The sequence below is a fragment of the Hemicordylus capensis genome, chromosome 5, assembly GCF_027244095.1.
Source record: "Hemicordylus capensis ecotype Gifberg chromosome 5, rHemCap1.1.pri, whole genome shotgun sequence".
Taxonomy (NCBI): domain Eukaryota; kingdom Metazoa; phylum Chordata; class Lepidosauria; order Squamata; family Cordylidae; genus Hemicordylus; species Hemicordylus capensis.
The window spans coordinates 111,954,268-111,973,528 of NC_069661.1; the positions used below are offsets into that span (position 1 = coordinate 111,954,268).

The 19,261-nt window shown below is 43.0% G+C and overlaps 1 protein-coding gene across 2 annotated transcripts in view; it reads right to left on the reverse strand.

Moving 5' to 3' along the window:
* Positions 1–19,261, reverse strand: part of STIM2 (stromal interaction molecule 2) — a 103,385-nt gene that overhangs the window by 14,242 nt on the left and 69,882 nt on the right. For both annotated transcript variants that reach the window (XM_053254892.1, XM_053254893.1), the window contains 4 exons: positions 5,611–5,722; positions 4,065–4,180; positions 638–815; positions 30–207 (listed from right to left, as the gene is read on the reverse strand). In XM_053254892.1, the coding sequence (XP_053110867.1) occupies positions 30–207; positions 638–815; positions 4,065–4,180; positions 5,611–5,722 (584 nt within the window). The remainder of the gene's footprint in view (positions 1–29; positions 208–637; positions 816–4,064; positions 4,181–5,610; positions 5,723–19,261) is intronic.

Genomic DNA, 19,261 nt, shown 5'->3' on the forward strand with positions numbered 1-19,261 from the left:
TTAGGATGCAAACCAGAATGTATAAATACCTGCACTAACTCCTCTTCTGCATATTTAAGCCTGCTGAGTTCACATTCAGCTCCTTCCCTCAACTCTCTCAGTCGACACGCTTCACGTTTTGCATCGCTGATTTCATCCATCATCTTGCGCTCTAGGTTTTGCTTTTCTACAGCAACAGTCCGATTCTCCTCCTGTGCTTTTTCAAGCCTTCAAAATAGACATTTTTTCCACAAGTTAACAATGTTTGTTTAATTCTGTTCATCTCTCAGTAGGTTAGTTTACATGACTTGTGATATCACCAAGGGACACCTCCCTATGTCAGCTGTATTATGAAGTTCAGTGCTGGAAATGGCTGGATTGTGTGGTTATATGACCCCTAGAACACTTACATTTGAGGAAAATGGCACAATTCCCTAACTTCATAACTTCACAAGAGACTTGGTATAGCACAGTGGCTATGAGTAAAAGCTGAAAACCTCAGCCATTGACTCACTAGGTGGCATAGGCAAGTCACTATCTCTCAGCCTCAATCCTCTGCAATCTGATGCCTGCCTTCCTTGCAAGATTGTTAGAAAGATTTGAATGCCCCAAAGTGCTCTAGAGACTCACTGTTCCCCCTGCCACACACCCCACATACCTTTCTTGTAATTCACATAGGCTCTGCTCTGCTGTCTGAAGACTTTCCAAATCTTTCATCATTTTGGTGACATGCTCTTTTGAAGACTTGTTCTGAGTATATGCAAACCAGCAGCCTCCAACACCAATAACTATAGATATTGTTAGTATGAAATCTTTCATCCAGTTGTGAGGTGGTCCTGAAAAAGGAAGCCATAGATTTAGATGGCACTTATTTTCATCCAGACATTACAAGAATCCACATATCTCTCACATACAAATGCTCACTTGAAAAATTGGTTTGGGTTCACTATTTAAATAGCACAATTAGAAACAATATATCATCACAGACTTCAAACACACACACACACACACACACACACACACACACACACAATGTGCAAGTAACTGGTTCTGTGCACTCCGGTGGGGGGTAGTTTCAAGGCGTGTGGAGCGTGTCCTTACTGAGAGGAGAGCAGGTCTTGTGGTAGCAAGCATGACTTCTCCCCTTAACTAAGCAGGGTCCGCCCTGGTTGCATATGAATGGGAGATTATATGTGAGCACTGTAAGATATTCGCCTAGGGGATGGAGCCGCTCTAGGAAGAGCAGGTTCCAAGTTCCCTCTCTGGCATCTCCAAGATAGGGCTAAAAGAGATTCCTGCCTGCAACCTTGGAGAAGCCGCGGCCAGTCTGTGAAGACAATACTGAGCTAGATAGACCAATGGTCTGACTCAGTATATGGCAGCTTCCTATGTTCCTATATTACCTCCCCTGCCATGTTTCCCCCTCTGGCACTGCTTCCAAAACCTCTGTCACAGGGCGGCTGTATACCCTCTTGCCGCCCCGATCAGCATAATACCAGAAGTGGCCAGTGTGTGTGCACGTGCATGACGCGTGCACACACGCTGACCACTGACAGTATTATGCTGACCAGGGCAGCAATAGGGTATACAGCCACCTCATGACAGCGGTTTTGGAAGCAGCGCAGGAGGGGGAAACATGGCGGGGGAGGTCATGACACACTCCTTGCACCTTAAAGCTACCCTTCTACACCTTTGAACCAGCTTGAATGCTGGTCTTTCAAACCGGTTTGGCAGTCTATGAATAGACCGCCAAACCAGTTCATGCACATTCCTAACACACACACACACACCACTAGCCGGAATGACTCCAAATCTGTTGTTGCTTCCAAGAATACCTATGCTTGACCACAGGCAGGCTTGGGTCTGCACCAATATATGCCCAGGATTCAAACAAACAGGCACCACATGAAAAGACTTTTTTTTTAATGGGAGGGGGTCTCAAAAGCAGTTTGTGTCAGGGCACACTGACCTGCTGTTCAAAGAGTCAAACATTTAATTGGGCATGTGCAAGCCCTCCCAATATGCTAAAGCAGCCATACAAATAAATCCACAAAAGTATCCACAATATGCCATAAAAATATTTACTAAATCATCTGCACACCTAGATCTAAATTAATCATTCATGGCTTTACAAAAAATCAAACTATTTTTGTAAGGCTTCCATAGCTGACCACCTAAAGGCAATTAGGCTAACTGTAGGCAAGTGTATGTACAGTTCTGGCCTAAATTAGATTTTTGGATTCCAGCCTTGATATGCAGAAGCATAGCAGCAACTTAGAACAGTACTTTACCAGTTTAAAGGAGATCTTCAGTACAATTCAGAGAATGATTCCCCCACTCCCACCCGACTTTTGGCAGCACAATTGTGCGTGCACATCTTAAAAGACAAGCAACACAATTCCGACTGGTAAGGATCACGTATGTGTGACCAGTCCAGGAAACATTATCCTCATTAACTCAATTCTGACTTTTACTACAGCTCTGCCATTGCCATGGTCACCCTGAAGGATGATCGAGGAGGACAGGAAATGTGATTCTGTTCCTGGACTTCTCCATGGCTTTTAAAACCTGGTCCCAGGTTAGGAATTAGATGCACTGCTTTCCAGCGGTTTCATTCCTACTTGTCAGCTTAATTACAGAGAGGGTAGTAATCAGCGACTTGCTTCATTCCATGACAACTATATGCAGTTGGACATGAAAGTACAAGAAGAGATTGCTCAGATTTAGAATGAGGTGCCATCAATATGCTAATGACACCAACTTTTCTCTCTCCTTTTCATCGGAGTCTGGTGAACTTATACAAGTGCTTAACAAGTGACTGGAATCAGTAAGGAACTAAATAATGGCTAATAAAGTGAAACTCAATCCACTAAAGAGGGACTTTGTAGATGGTTCAATGGGTCTGGGAAGTGGTATTTAACATGTGTTCTGAATGGGCTGCACTCCCCCTTAAGATCATTGTCACAGCTTGGCCCTTACTTTGGATGCCCAAGTGGAGGCACAAAGCCCATTTCAACAGCTTCAGCTGGCACACCAATTGTGGCCTCTCTTGGACAGTCCTGCCAAAGTTATCCATTTCCTGGGAACCTCCAGACAGGGTGGATCAGAATAAATAGTATAATTTTAAATATATTTCCTGCCTCTATAATGAGGTAGGAAATAACAAGAGTCACTTATTATAGACCACCATTTTTGTTAGTCTAATGAGGGCGCAGCGGGGAAATGGCTTGACTACCAAGCCAGAGGCTGCTGGTTTGAATCCCCGCTGGTATGTTTCCCAGACTATGGGAAACACCTATATCAGGCAGCAGCGACGTTGTTGTTGTTGTTGTTGTTGTTATTACATTTATATTCCGCTCTTCCTCCAAGGAGCCCAGAGCGGTGTACTACATACTTAAGTTTCTCCTCACAACAACCCTGTGAAGTAGGATATAGGAAGATGCTGAAAGGCATCATCTCAGACTGTGAGGGAGGAGGCAATGGTAAACCCCTCCTATATTCTACCAAAGACAACCACAGGGCTCTGTGGTCACCAGGAGTCGAAACCGACTTGATAGCACACTTTACCTTTAATGAGGGAGGAAGCGACTCTTCCTGCCTCTTTATAGACTCTCTTTTTTAAGGTGACTAGCAGGAGCTGGCGCTACCATAATCTGAGTGCTTCTAGGTACTGTTTGGGAGTGGTGAGTTTCTGTTAGGGGGCTTAGTAACAAGGCTGATCAATTTGATTTTAAAAACTAATGTCTAAAATGGTTTCAGATCATTTTGTGACTATGCATCCTACACAGACAAAGACCATCAGAAGGTGAGTCAAAATCCCATTGTTGCCTCAGCTAGTAATTGTAACTACTCTGTCCTAGCCTGAGAAGGAAGCAGGGCAATTGCTTTCAGTTCTGGCCTGCTGCCTTGTACAGACAGAGAGAGCAAGAGCAAGTTTATATTTGTGTAGCCATTCAAGGACATAGCTGAATGATATTTTCTCAGTGGAATCAGCCTAAATATGGGGTAATCACAGTTCTGCAGAACAATGCATTCTACCATCAGCTACAAGTTAAAGTGGGGGAGTAAATGAAAATTGTACTGACGTGTGAGAGGTCCAAATAAAACAACATCCAAGGCCTTCAGCTGAAGTTTCTGCCTGTGGCTCCGATCAATTATTTTCAGTTGAGATATCATAAATGCAGGTTCATTAACTGCTATCCTGTGCACAATAAAGTGGAGGTTTTAAGTTTCTTATCCTGCAAGTGACAGTTAAAACGACTCTAAAAATGCACATTCTGCTTTGTGCGCAATGCATAAACTCAACAATCACACACTGAAATAGTTTATATTTCTCCATTTTCCAGTAACATAAGCTAGTCTGACATGCAGACTAAGGAAGCACTAGTACTTCCTATGAAGCGTTGGTGCCACTGTGCTAAAGACTAGCACAACTCTGCTATTCACATGCAGGAGGCTGGATATTCACTGATTTCGCCTGGCCCTGGAAACACTCCCTGCAGCCTAGAAGTAGGTCCCTGACAGATGCATGACCTTCAGAGATGTATTTGAAAGGGGATGCTGATGAAAAACACCTAATGCAGGCACAGTACCAGCACTTCATTGGGAGTGCTGGTGCTTCCTTAATCTGCATGTCAGGCATAGATTACATATACAGGGAAGACAGAGATAGCAGGATGTAACATACTAATCTAATATCATAATTTAAACAAAGTTATCCCTCTATACCAAATTTATCATGAAATTAATACATTACTTATTATGTTATTTCTTTTTATCTTTACTTGGTCAGCAGTTCTGCAAAATGAATAATTGTAATGGCTTTATTTTTAACCCAATGGTAACAATTAGTATAAAACCAAGTGCTACTATTCAAGCACATAAATTGCATTACTATTCAAGTGCAAAATTTTGCAGCATGTTTTAAAATACAAATATCAAATAATTTAACTAGAAAGAATATATGACTGTAGCACCGCACAGATTTATATTCATATCTCTATACCAGTTTTCAATTTTTAAAATGTCTAATTAAAACCAATTAGCAGCCAATAAAACAATATTCAATTGATACAATCACCAATTATGACATGACTAATACACTGTTAGTGCAATAATACACCACTAAGTAGTAGACTATGGAGGACAATGATGTTTTAGCAGAAGAAATATTTAAAACTACATTGTTCTTCTGAAGTTTAATGGGCCACCTAATGGCGCAGTGGGGAAGTAACTTGCCTAGGGAGCACGAGGTTGCTGGTTCGAATCCCTGCTGGTATGTTTCCCAGACTATGGGAAATCCCTCTATTGGGCAGCAGCGATATAGTAAGATGTTGAAAGGCATCATCTCATACTGCGTGGGAAATGGCTATGGTAAACCCCTCCTGTATTCTACCAAAGAAAACCACATGGCTCTGTGGTCGCCAGGTGTCGACACCGACTCGACGGGACAACTTTACTTTAAGTTTAATATATTTCAATGAGCATGTTCTACATTACATTGTACCAGCTCACCACAAACTTTATATTACAAGAACCGCACTGCAGATCTTGCTCCTCTGAAGATAATGCTCACAACAGTTACCCTAAAAAGGTACATGTACAGAATGTATCATGATTGAAAAAAGTCACCTTGGCAAAGTTGTTCCTTTGACGTTGGTTTCTCTGAAATTCTTCTCATACTGAGGAAGTTCAACAAATTCCACCAGCCACTGAAGGGTCTCTTCTTGTGTCCAGTTGTGAACTACAACATACACAAATATGTTTTACACAAACCAGATTATCAAGAATTAAATCAAAAGCTCAAATAAAAAGCTATTGGCAAGTTTGCCGCCTTCATCAGAATCAAGATTACACAAAGATTATAAGCAAATAATTCTTTAAAATATTCCTTTATTAAAAATTCCACAGCATGAATGAAAAATAAGAAGATCTTGTGATCAGCAAAGTGTACTCAAAGTTCTTGATCCTGTTATCCCTCGTCCTTTGCAACAGAATTGACCATAAGCAAATTGGTGTTTCACCCATGTAAGGTAATAACTGAGGTCTCAGATCCCATTCGATGGAGTCAGTGTATTTGCTTTGGAATCTCATATGGGCTCATGCCATTTTGATGTGAAAGGAGAGGGGGGCATGAAAAAAATAGTTTAATCAGGCAATGAGGAAATGAAGGAAAGAAAAGAACATACAAATACTGTTACCTGTGATGTTTAATATGGCAAACAACATATCCACTAACAGGCTATGTAACAAATTAATTAAAACAAGCATTGTTGAACAAGCTAAAGCGGTTATCTTCACATTCACATGAAGTGGCTATCCATGTAAAAAACACAGCTTGGATGGGATAAGGCTCTCAGTGTTCCAAGACCTCTCAAACAACAGGAAAGTACAATGACTAGAGGCCTTAAATATAGAAGGAATTGTAACCTTGGCCTCAGACGACAGCATTAGGAATTGCATGATGCTATTGCTACAAGCCAGCAACATTCTTACCAGGATACAAAGAGCTCCTTTTGGCATGCCAAAGGACTCTCTCCCACCCAATACAATTGCTCCCCGCCCCCAACAGACCCCTGATATTTCATAATCTGCTCAGATTTAAGTCTTTTGCCAGGTAGCAGGAGGTGGGGATTTTAGGCAAAATAATTCAAAGTCCAACACACCCTTGGTCACATGGTACTAGTTGAACAGATTGCTAGAACCTGATCCTGGATTCTAACTCATTCAGCAATATACTTAAAAAGGCTTTCAAGGTTTTGCATGATGAAAACTATAATATGTTTAGGTTTTAATCATATGTTGTTATGATGAAATAATATATTATGATATCATGAATACTATGATATTAACATTATCAAAATATGTTAATATTAACATGTTATTTGGGGCATTGACGCCTATGGTTTCTACACACTGAGTACAGGGCAGAGATGTGAGAGACAAGATGGTTTTCATCTTCCAAATAGAAGCCTTTCTTCTCTTCCAAATACAAGCAACTTCTAAGAATCCTCCAGTTTTAAAGTAAAGTTTGAAATGTAACGTATGGAAAGGCACCTCCTGTTCACAAATTGAAAACAGAATCTTAGCTAGCCACATTTTAAAAAGAGTTTGATATTGCTGGTCACATTCCCATTCAGATATTCACTTCTATAGATACAGAAAGCTAACACTGGATGCAAAACTGTTATTTTCAATATTATTAAGTTCTCAATTTCCAACTGTAATTTTGCGATACAGGAAAAAAACCTTTTAGTTCAGTTATTCACTTCAAGCTATTGACTATATTATGATGACTACTAAAGATAGTTCAGATATATAAGGAATGAAATCCTTGTTTTGAAGAATAAAGTTCACATACTACCTTCAGAGGAGTTTTAACTTTCGTTTCCTTTTCCAACACAGATATCTTAAAATTAACAGGGTGTATGTTTCTTGGTGTACATTTGAAAAGATGCTCGGACCCTCCATTACAATGTTTGCAATAAAAGTTTTAGTCTAGTCATAGCATTACGTTTATACCAATCAATACTTGAACCCTGTTTTTTGCCTCATAATCCTGTGGAGCTGGGTAGGCAGAAATAGCACAGCAGGGGCATAACTAGTGCTGTCCTAACATGTTCAAAGAACACAAGCCCACTTTCCCCTGGGGCTCCTAACTCCCCTCCCCATGGCCTGCCCACTGCCGCCTCCTCCTCCCTCCTCCTCAGTACTGCTCCTGCTCCTACTCCTGGCTCTGACATTGTGTAAAGAAGCGTATCTTTTATTTATACAATGATATATATTCTTTACACATATCTTATTAGGTATCAGGGCGCATGTGTACCCACCACCATTCCCAGCCAGCTTTAGAATTGCTTGTTGGGCATGTGTCTGACTGTTCCTTTACACGATGTTAGAGCCAGCAGTGGGGGCAGGGGCAGCACTTAGGAGGAGGATCAGGAGAAGGAAGAGGCGGTGGCAGAAATTTTTTTTTTGTGGGTGGGGGGTCTTTGGGGTGGCGGCAACAACAGTGGTCACCACTCAAAATTAAAATGGGGGGAAAGGCCCTTGTTCATTTATCAAACACAGGCCCTCACAGACTTTCTTCTTATGCCACTGTAGCACAGCTTGCCCAGAACAACAGAAGCAAGCTTCCTAGTTGAGCAGGGATTTGAACTGAGGTTTCACACAGCTAACCCTAAACACTCTAGCCATTATATCATGCCTGCTCTTTATACGTAAACCCATTGCATCTACAAAACCAAACAGAAAACAACAACCCCCTCCAAATTCCAGCATTCCTGAATAGAAATAATTTCTTAATAGAACTGATATCTTAAACACATGATATATGAGCATATTCCACACAAAGGTGGGGCACAACAATAAAACTTTTGTAATTGATAAACAATAAAGCTTTTAAAAAATCATATACACACCCCAACTTTGGCTAAGGAAAATATCATAGCTGTTTGGTTTAGAACTCTGCCTTTATAGCAGTTAAAACTGAATACTGAAATCATAAAACCAAACGGCCCGTAACAGAGAATAAGTAAATAAAACGATTACTACAAAAACAGAAACACAGCCCTGCTGGATCTGCTGATCTATGGACTGGCTCACACATGCATGTTCATCACCCTGATGGCTGCAACATCAAGGTCAACAGACTAGATTTATGGCACAGTGGCATCTGTGTCATGTTGCACCATATACGAGATTATGTTGCAAACCACTGTCTTTATGTTTTCCATTTCTGTGTGTCTATGAATGCTCCATCAGCACCACACATAGAAAAAAAGATGTGGGGAGGCTTTTGAATATCAGCTACCAAGTCCCAGTAATTCCCAAGGTCTTCTGAAGGAAGTACACGAATTACTGTCTCCACCCAGCCAGAAATGAAGCTAGGCCCACATGGTGTACAAAGTGATGACTTGCACATATAAATGTGTCCATGTATACAACATCACAACTGAAAGTTTCATGTTATCTCTGTCATGATGCGTTTCAGTAAAGAAAGTGCACACATGTGACAGTCAGTCATCAAATGGAGCAAAATCAAGCAATTTGCATGCATTTGTGAGCCAGCACTTTGCTTACTGCCATTCTCACTCATACATCACACAGCAAGCACTGTTTCACAGCCATTCCCCTAAAGGATGGATATTTGATACACAGCTGCAAATTGGCCAGTCATCAGACTTACCACAGTTGTCCAAAAAAAAAAAAAAAAGGCAGGGGCATGAAATAAACTAGCCTAATCCTCTTCATCTAGCATGTCACTACTCGCCGCATCAAATCTGCAGCTTACACCCTCATTTTATCCTTTGAAAACCTCCTCACTTTCACACTACTACTACAACTCAAGCTCCACAGGCAATGATTCACTTCTCTCCTACTTCTGAATCCTTCCTAGCCTGTAGCCTTTGTTCTCCTGCAGAAATGCCTGCTTGTGTCTGAACTGTTCCTTCCAACCACTTAAACTCCACGCCTGCAGGCAGGATTTGTTCTTTTTTAATTCAATTACTGCCTTTGAGGCACTTAGTAAGTGGCAATAATAATATTATTATTGCCTTGTAACCCCTTCATGCTTCTCCTTATGCTTTCCAAGTTGTGCTTTCCCCCAGGAGAAAGCCATTCCTTTACCTGCTTCTTCATCTCTAGTACTTTCAGGCAACTATCCTCTGGGAGATATTGGCATGGGAAATAAATTAATAACAATAAAAGATTTTACTTTAAAAACAAGTCTGGGATTCTCAGGACTTTCAACAGTCAAGTTAATTTAAAGGCGGGGATGATTTCAGGGCAACAAGCAGCCATATAATAATAATTACCCACACCTGGCTACTTGGCTGAATTAATTCAGGCTTGAACTTGCAAATGCAAGTAACAAAACCCTGCCTCAACAGTGGGGGAGCGGAAGAAAAGTAGCAGGTATTTCATTAGAAGATGGGGTTATTAGGTTTACATGCCTTTGGATGCAACAAGCTAAAATGTAGAAGGGGGCATACTATGATCGGATTGTTCAGATAACTCCTAAATCTTATTACTTCCACTGTTAGAATTCTAGGACAAGTAAAAGTGCATCAAGTTCAATGAAAATCCACTATGAATTAAAGCATAAACCATGGCAGGCAATTTGGTGAAAGTCATAGAATAAGTTGCAAAACAGGAGCTCATTATTTAGTTAAACAGGGAGAGTTCTATTCACCACAAAATTAATTTCCTGTGGAATCTGATGGGAGATTTTGCAAGGATTAACATATTGGTGGTGTTGAGACACTAATCCTGCTACAGCACATTTCCAGAAGTCACCCAACCAAAAGCACAGAAGTGTCGCTGGGAAATACACACACACACACACGCTTCCTGTAGAAAGCCCCAAGCTTCACGCTTCCAAATATGACGTGGGACACATGGTCCATGTACAACAAATGAGGCAACTACTAGTGACTGGCCATCACCCATATTGGGTAAGGCTGCACACACTGCTTCCATCTACTAAAGCAAGACTTAAGATTATAGTAGTTCACGGAAAACTATAAAAACACTGTTCTACATCGTGAATGTGATGATCCATGAAAATACAATGTAGCCAGTTTTTGATACATGACCATGCCACAAAGTTGTAGAATGCAATGTTTTCAGGAAGCAAGAAATGCTCCCTGCCTTCACTCTGAATTGGTGAACATGTTTTGCCTTGTTCACAGTTCACAAAATTTCCTGATGGAGCTTTCCACAGCTTTTTCAGTAACAATCTCCCACCCTTTGGCAGCCCTACTGAAAACCAAGAGGTGGAAATGGTTCATTTCATAGCAGTCTATCATCGCTCAATACCACCAGTTACTTCTTAAGTATCAGAATTTATTGCACATCAAGATGAATGTATACCTTAGTTTACATATTAGTAGAACTCTGCAACCACATTGCAGCTGCAGCAAATGTGCTTGGTTAGTTCAGAGAAGTATCTGCAGAACCATGAGGAGGCTCAGGAATGAGGTGTCTCTCAGTAGAGGATGCAGCATGAACAGACTTGCATTGTGAAGGAAAAGCAACAAGGCAAATGGCCTAATGATGTTTGCCCAAACAAATGAGGTATGGTGCATGAAAATTAGTCCCTGTTTAATGAGGTATTAACTTTCACAGGAAAAAGCCTAAAATATTAAATGTCAATAGGAAGAGGGTGCATACTGTACTAAACATTTGTAGGAAGAGCACCAAGGCTATGGAATTCAACTGTAGCTCCACACTGGCTTGTCACCTGACTCCACAATTAGGCTTGAGCCCGAAACATTTCGGCGGCCATTGAAAAGGCCACCGAAACGTTTCGGGTGGTGGGGGCGATTCGGCGTTTCGGCGCCGGCGGGGGTAGGGCTTTAAGGGCGGGGGAGAGTGTACTCACCCCCCCCGCCGCATTTCCCCCGCCGGCGCTCTCGGAATTAGAAGCCCCTCGGGACGGCAGCGTTCCTCCCTGCCGTCCCGTTGCCCCCGTCGGCCGGAAGTGGCCGGAAGTCCCGTTCGCGCGTGCGCCCGCCGTGCGCGCGCGCGTATGGCCGCGCGCGCGCACGACGGGCGCACGCGCGAACGGGACTTCCGGCCACTTCCGGCCGACGGGGGCAACGGGACGGCAGGGAGAAACGCTGCCGTCCCGAGGGGCTTCTAATTCCGAGAGCGCCGGCGGGGGAAATGCGGCGGGGGGGTGAGTACACTCTCCCCCGCCCTTAAAGCCCTACCCCCGCCGGCGCCGAACAACCTTTCGTGCACATCCCTATCCACAATCCAGCCACCTCCAAAGCTTACTTATCTGACTTCTCTCTTTCCCCAGCTCCCTTATCTATCTGGCCCCTTGTTTTTAAGGTGGTCAGCAAGTTCAGGTCCATATGGAGCTCTTCTCTGCAGAAGATTTGGTTCATACATTACATGTATATGGTGGTGGTAATGTGTGTTTGCCACTGCACATACCCTTGCAATGGGAATTATTTAGTTAGTTACTCTGTATCTTGCCTTATAGCCACAATGGGAATCCTCAAAGCAGTTCACAATAAGCAACCTAAAATCACAAACAGAAGTAGAAAACACAGAAAATAATGACAAAACAAATACCTTAGAATGGGCTCCACAACCAAACCCTTTGCCTAACCCTTTTCCCAATGCTGTGTACCCTGTTAACCCTGGCAGCAATCTCCGCAGTCTGACAGTGCTGCTGTTAAATGCCAAATTGGTGAGGAATACATTCATCTATGTCATCCAGGATTTAATCCTGGATGACTATGCCAATCTGGTGTCCATCACTGAAGCCTGAATGGACAAGCTGGCTTTGTCCTTCATAGCTTTGTTTCATAGCTTCATAGCTCCTGGTTTTGGGATATTTCAGCAACTTCACTTGCAGGGGTCTGTGTCACAATAATCTGTAGTGAATCCATCCTCGTATCTAGGTGAACTCTCAAGCACTTATCAGGGTCTGCGTGCCTGAACCTGAACTGTCCTAGAAGCTGGGGCCAAGATAAGGAGTTGGTGTATTGCCCACCCTGATGCCCAACAATCTACTGTCTGGGCTAGCTGGGGTGTTGGCCAGTGTGGGAGTGTGGCTATTTAGTGCGGAGGGATTTCAATGGCTATGCCAATGCTCCTGCCCCTAATGAGACTCAGGATTTCAAGGCTGCCACAGCAACCATAAGCTTGTTCCAATTAATACTGACTCCCACTTATCATGCCTCGTGTTGTCTGCAAATACTCCTTTGCCATGGGCAAAACACTTCCTGATAGGGTTTAGATTTTGGGGGACACCCAAAAATCTGCAAGGGTGGGAGGCCTATTAGGATGATCTGCCCTTCAGACTTATGAATCCAGGTGGGTTCCTGATGGCTCTGGGGGAGTGTTCTGCTGACAGGATCAAAATGTCTACTGAGGCCCTGATTGATCGAGGGATGAGGGATGAGGAAAATGACCTGCAGTGATTCCACTCTTTCCTGCAGAGTAGATTATAGAAGGTGGAATCGGAGGATTCCTGCTTAATGCAGGCAAGGCTTTCTTCATCAGGAAAACTACTGACTCGATCCATCAACCTGTTCTGGATGAGGTTGCAGTTTCTTTGAAGGACCAGCTTTGCTGCTTGGGAGTTCTCCTGGTCCTGGCTTTAGACTTGCATGCCCAGGGTCTGCCATGGGCTAAGGGGTTTTTGTTCAGCTTCAACTGGTCCACCAGCTGTGTCCATCTCTGTCTTGGTCAGACCACAGGTTTGTCACTGAAGACTGTTCAGAAACTGCAACTAACTGGGTAAAGAGGCACCTTTTACCGTGGTGATTCTCTTTATTTAGCAGGGGGAGAGTAACTGGCCCTATCCACCCCTAGCACAGTACTTCCAGTGACTGTTGCTGGTGTGTGTCTTATGTTTCTTTTAAGAATGTGAGCCCTTTGGGGACAGGAAGCCATCTTATTTGTTTGTTATTTCTCTTTGTAAACCGCCCTGAGCCATTTTTGGAAGGGCGGTATAGAAATCGAATTAATAATAACAACAACAACAACAACAACAACAACAACTGCCTCCAGAATGCAGAAGTGAGAGTCGTGACTATATTCAGAACATATAAGCCTGTTTTATATGGTCCTTGGAACATATAAACCTGTTTTGCTTCAGCTGCACTGGTTACCAGTTTGTTTCTAGGAACAATTCAAGGTATGGTTTTAACCTTTAAAGCCTTAAATAGCTTGAAAGGGCTGCCTCCTCTCACTTGAATCTGCCTGCCCCTTGAGAATCTGCTTGCCCGACTTGCAAAGAGGCCCTCTTGGGTTTTCCTCCTCTTTCAGAAGTACAGTTTGGTTCCACAAGAGAGAGAGAGCCTTTCTGGAAGCATCTCCCACCTTGTGCTCCCCCAGGAATCCAGCTGGATCCAAACTTGCAAGCATTTCACTAGATTGTTAAGACTTTTTTGTTTTAGTTGGCCTTTCCCCGCTGACATTAGTTGTGATTGCTATGCTTCTGTTTGTCATGGTTTTGGTTTTTGAGCTTGATGTTTTATTATATTTTCACTTTTTTCTGTCATCTTGAATTTTATTTTTAAAAATGACAGGATATCCATCTTTGATACGAACAAATAAAGCCAACACAAGTAATTTAACAATACATTTGTTGGCCAAGACATGTTTATCCAAAGTATCTCTTTTTTATGTTTAAGGTGCCTTATGAACATAGGTGTTTGGATAAAAAGAAAGATCATGTTAAACAGTCCTTAAATTCCAACAGAAACCCTTTCTCTAGTACCATCAGACTGTCTTTAGCATCATTTTGTGCTCTCAGCTGCAATCCTATGCATACTTATTTGGAAGTAAGCCCAATTGAATATAATGAGACTTACTTCCAAGTAAACATGCAAAGGCCTAAGCTGTAAATGGCTCAAATCACCATATCATTTCTCAGCCTGCAAGCTGTAGTAGAGCTTCACATCTCAAGGAACATATTTTCCTGGACCATGACTCCAAGACTGACCATGAAACATATGACCAAAGGAACATATGGAAGTGGAGATTCTATATGCAGATAGGAAGAAGGAGCCTACGGTGGTTAAGGTCAGTTGGAATGCAACTGTTACTGGTCAGAAGATGTTCTTGATTGTAGAGGAGAGGAATCTATATCTTCTATATTATTAATTCTCATAGCGGACTGTGGGGATTCGTGCCAAGCTCTTCACAGAGGAACTCTCGAAAGCTCACATGAAAGTTCTGACCATGGAGGAGGAGGCGGCCTGGCCCGGGAAGGCAGAGGGTGGCGGTAGAGCACACCACCGAGAGCAGCCCAGCAATGGCTGTGGTGGGGAGGTGGTGGTTGTGGAAATAGAGGCGGCAGCAGCGACACAGCCTGGCCCGGGGAGGCAGCTGGGCTGCCAGGAAGTAGAGGCACGGGCGGCGGTAGAGCCACACTGCTGAGAGTAGCCTGGCTAGGTGGGCGGCGGAGCTGCACCTGGCCGGGAAGGAAAGCGCTGCTGGTGGCCAGGGACGAAAAGCTGAGATGACTGGGGCAGAAAGTGGGAAGAAGGGCAGGACAGTTTGGGGCAAAAGGTGGAAGGGAGGGCAGGAGAGACTGGGGCAGAAAGTGGGGAAGGGCAGGAGAGACTGACGCAGAAGGCAGGAGGGAAGGCAGGAGAGATCAGCGCAGAAGGTGGAAGGGAGGGCACGAGAGACTGGGGCAGAAGGTGGGGGGAGGGGGGAACTGCCAGCCCCAAAGAGTGCACATATGCTCTGTGCAGGCTCAGCTAGTTATATATAATTCTCTATGCTAATCCCATGTGTGGCAGCTCTCGCGAGAGTTCGGAGAGCTTCCGGATAGGACAGCAATGGTGATGGGTGGGTGGAAGAAAATGGCGGTGGCAGCCAGCCAGCCAGTGGACCCAGGAAAACGACGGTGCCACTGCTGGGCGGAGAAGGCAAGGAGAGAGGGAAGGAGGAAACAATGGCAGCGGTGGTGGGCAGAAGGAAGGAAGCAGTGGCAGAGATGGGCAGACATAGGGGAGGAAGGAAGGAAACAATGGTGGCTGGAGTGGGGAAAGGAAACAGCAGCAGAGGCAGGTGGAGGGAGGGAGGAAACAGTGGCGGAGGCGAGCAGGCAGGTGAGAAAGGAAGGCTTAGTGTGTGTGTGTGTATAGATAGATAGATAGATAGATAGATAGATAGATAGATAGATAGATAGATAGACAGACAGACAGACAGACAGATAGATAGATAGATAGATAGATAGATAGATAGATAGATAGATAGATAGTGGATCTGTGAAGAGAGGGGTCATGAGGGAGGAAAGAGCCCCTTCAGGAGAAAGAGGCTGCCGTGGTGTGAATTAGATGAGGGGAAAAGTTGAACAAGATCTGTTAACTCAGGAAGGGGTCAGGGGAGAGAAAGAGAGAAGAGCCAGTGGAGAAGAGAGCGAGAAGGGGGGAGAGGGGGAGAGAGAGAAGGGAGGGAGGGAAAGAGAGAAAGAAAAAAGGGTGAGGGATGGGCCCAAGTCTGTCAATGGCCTGAGGGGAACGAGCAGCCATGGTGGTACCTATTGCCAGCAAGGAAGAGCCCAGTCAACCACTGCTGCTGTTTGGGACTACCAAGGCCATTGGCAGAGGAAGGCAGGGAGGCAAGGGACGGGCCCAGGCCTGTCAGGGGCCTGAGGGAAATGAGCAGCCATGGCGGAGGCAGCAGCAGCAAGAAAGGGCCCAGTCAATTGCTGCTCTTGCTGCTCCAGTGGGGAGGAGCAAGAGCAGGGCTCGAATGAGGGTGGGGAGGTCCCTGGAGATAGGGTTCTGCAGTTTGGCCAATAGGCACTAACAGTGCTGCAGCCGCAACCAAGAGGGGTGAGGGGGAGATGGAAGCAACCAGATGGAGGAGTGAATAAGAGGGGTGAGGGGGATGGAAGCACGGGATGGAGGAGGAGAAGGAGTGTGGCTGGGGTGAGGGTGGAAAGATCTCTGAGGTGAGGGAGGCTGTGGCAGGGGGTGAGGGGAGCAATCAAGTACTAGCGTGCAGATGTTCTGTGTGGGTTAAGCTAGTACTATATAAATCATGTAGCAATTTCACCTAAACACTTAAAATTTGAGCGACGTGAGATTTGCCTTGAGTAGTTCTCTGTTCAGTAGAGAGCCAAGTTGTTCTTTTCTGCTCAAACGGATGTCAAGATTTTAAGTAACGAGACCATAGTGATGATGTACTACTTTATGATACGCTCATGATACTTAAATTAAATCAGCAAATTAACAATATAGGTAAAGGCTCTTCTTCCAAGCAATGGGAACTGAAATTCTGCATTGGTCTTTTCTGAAATGGAATTTCAGTACATCCTCAGCAGTGCTTGGCTTGCATTCATTTCCACTGTCTGGATATTTAAAACCCAAGGCTGCCAATAATAAAGAATGTGCAATGCAACCATAACATCCCTTGATGGTATGCAGCTTATTCCCAGTTGCTGTTAAGAGCACCTGCTGTGCAATGCCAGATCTGAGCTAGTCAGGCTAACAGAAACATTCTTTGAAAATGCTAATATATTCCCTTGGACATATTTGTGTTTGGTCTGCTTCCCCAGCATTAGCCCAATACAGCTCTTTGCACATTTGCTGTACTTATGCACTCCCCACCCCACTGAAGGCCCTGTGATCAAGTTCATTTTTCTTAACTGGAAATATAATGCCCAATGTGAAGAGACACAGCTCAGTGGTGGAACACATGCTTTGGGGGCAGAAGGCCCTGTGTTGAGTCCTCAGCCTCTCCATTTAAAACACTCTCAGGTAGTAGGGCTTAGGGAAGGACAGATCTCTGTTTCCATTCCATTGGAATGCCGTGCAGGTTCCCCTTATATTTGTTCCAATCTCTTTTACTAAAAACCCCTGCATTTTCCACTCTCAGAAAAGAAATCAAATTTAAATGTGTATTTAATTATGGTTTTTTAAAAAAACCCATATTTAAATTCACATTTAGATCTGTATTTTAGTATTTTCACTTGTTTTCTACCCAAACAGCTGGTGAAATAATACATTGCAAGTACACATTTAAGGACATATTTTTCAACAAACATAAGGAATGTACAGAATTTGTAGACCTGTTTATATTTTATATCTATATTTTATAACACCCAATCCACTGAGGGGTCCAGAACAACATGTTCTGTTGCAAATTTTGACGAGAGGAACCCAGTAACATTCCTAGCAGGGTTGGAAAAGTTCTCTGCCTGGGACTGCAAAGAAATACTGCAAATCAGAGTGGATAATAGCAAACCAGACGCAACAATGTTCTGACACAGTGCATTATAGAAACTTTGCTGGGGTATGCTATGCAAAAAGAGAGAAAATATATAACACAAAAATAGGAAAGGAGGACGTTAAGAATTCAACAGGATAGCAAACTAGCTTCAGTTGCTCAATACTGAAAAGGAATGAGAGGTGTCTTCTTAAGGATTGCTGCATGGACGGAGTTGCAGTGTGAAGGAAAAGCAGCTATGGTAAAGTTAACACCTTTTTATGTTTAATGTTTGCTTAGTGGTAGAGCATCTGCTTTGCATGCAGAAGTCTCAGGTTCAATCTCTGGCTTCTCCAGGTAGGGCTGGAGGAGACTGCTGCCTGAAACTTTGGAGAGCCGCTTCCAATTACTGCAGACAATACTGAACTAGATGGACCAATGGTCTGTCTCTGTATAAGGCTGCTCCTATGTTCCTGTACATGTTTAATGAAAGTACTAACTTTCACATGAAAAAGCCCAAGAATTGATTGCACATTAAACATTTTTAGGAATACAACCAAGATTTAAGAATGTGATTGTAGAAATCACCAACACCATCTATTCCAAAAATTCAGGATTTCTTCAGATTGCATCTCCTCCCAAAGCATCAAAGAAACAAGAAAAGATTTGAAGAAGAGAAATCTGGAAATTAAGGCAGAAAACTTCACCTTCCTCCATCCATGCTCGGTCTGTGTATCTCTCTCAAAGGGCAATAATTCGTTTAATTTATCCAGTACATCAATAGCTTCTTTAAAATAAAATAATAAAATAAAATAAAATAAAATAAAATAAAATAAAATAAAATAAAATAAAATAAAATAGCATTGCCTTATGTACTGGACTTTGCATCAGACATACAAGCACTGGTAGTGATATCTTTCATGAAAGACATTTTGTATCTAACTTACTTTTGATTATTAAGTGCAGGAAGGAAAGGGAACGAGAATATACACATACATCTGTACAAACAGAAGCATAATAGCACTTGTGTTTCCAAGTTTGGAACAGAATGCACATTTTAACAGGCAGGAGAGGGACACTAATTTATCAGTACATAAGTGATGTGGTGTAACAATCAAAATCATATTCACAGTTCATCTGATATTATGTGTATCTTCAGTACAAAGCAGCCAGTTTCTCAATAAAATACTTAGAAAAACAGCAAACTCATATTCCCCATTCAGCTATGTAGCTCAGTAGGCAACAGAGAGACATTCCCAATCTCTCAGCCTATATGTAATTGTTGCAAAGCTAAATATTGCTCTGCATTTCTTGGAAGAAATGTGGGATTCAAATATGCTTCATAAATATGTTCTGAGATAATAACCAGAATGGCTTTTTCCTCTACCAGCTTTCTCATCAATACTTATTCTGTCTAGGATACTGTTGCATTCTCACACACAAGTATCACTAAGCAATGAATGCTCTGAGGTAGAACATTATTTAAATTTTATTAGCAAAAAGCAAAAGCTTAAGTTGCGGCTATGACATATGTTAATCAAAGAATAGACTCATCATGATACAGTATTCTGGGTACAGCTTACTTAGTGCTTAA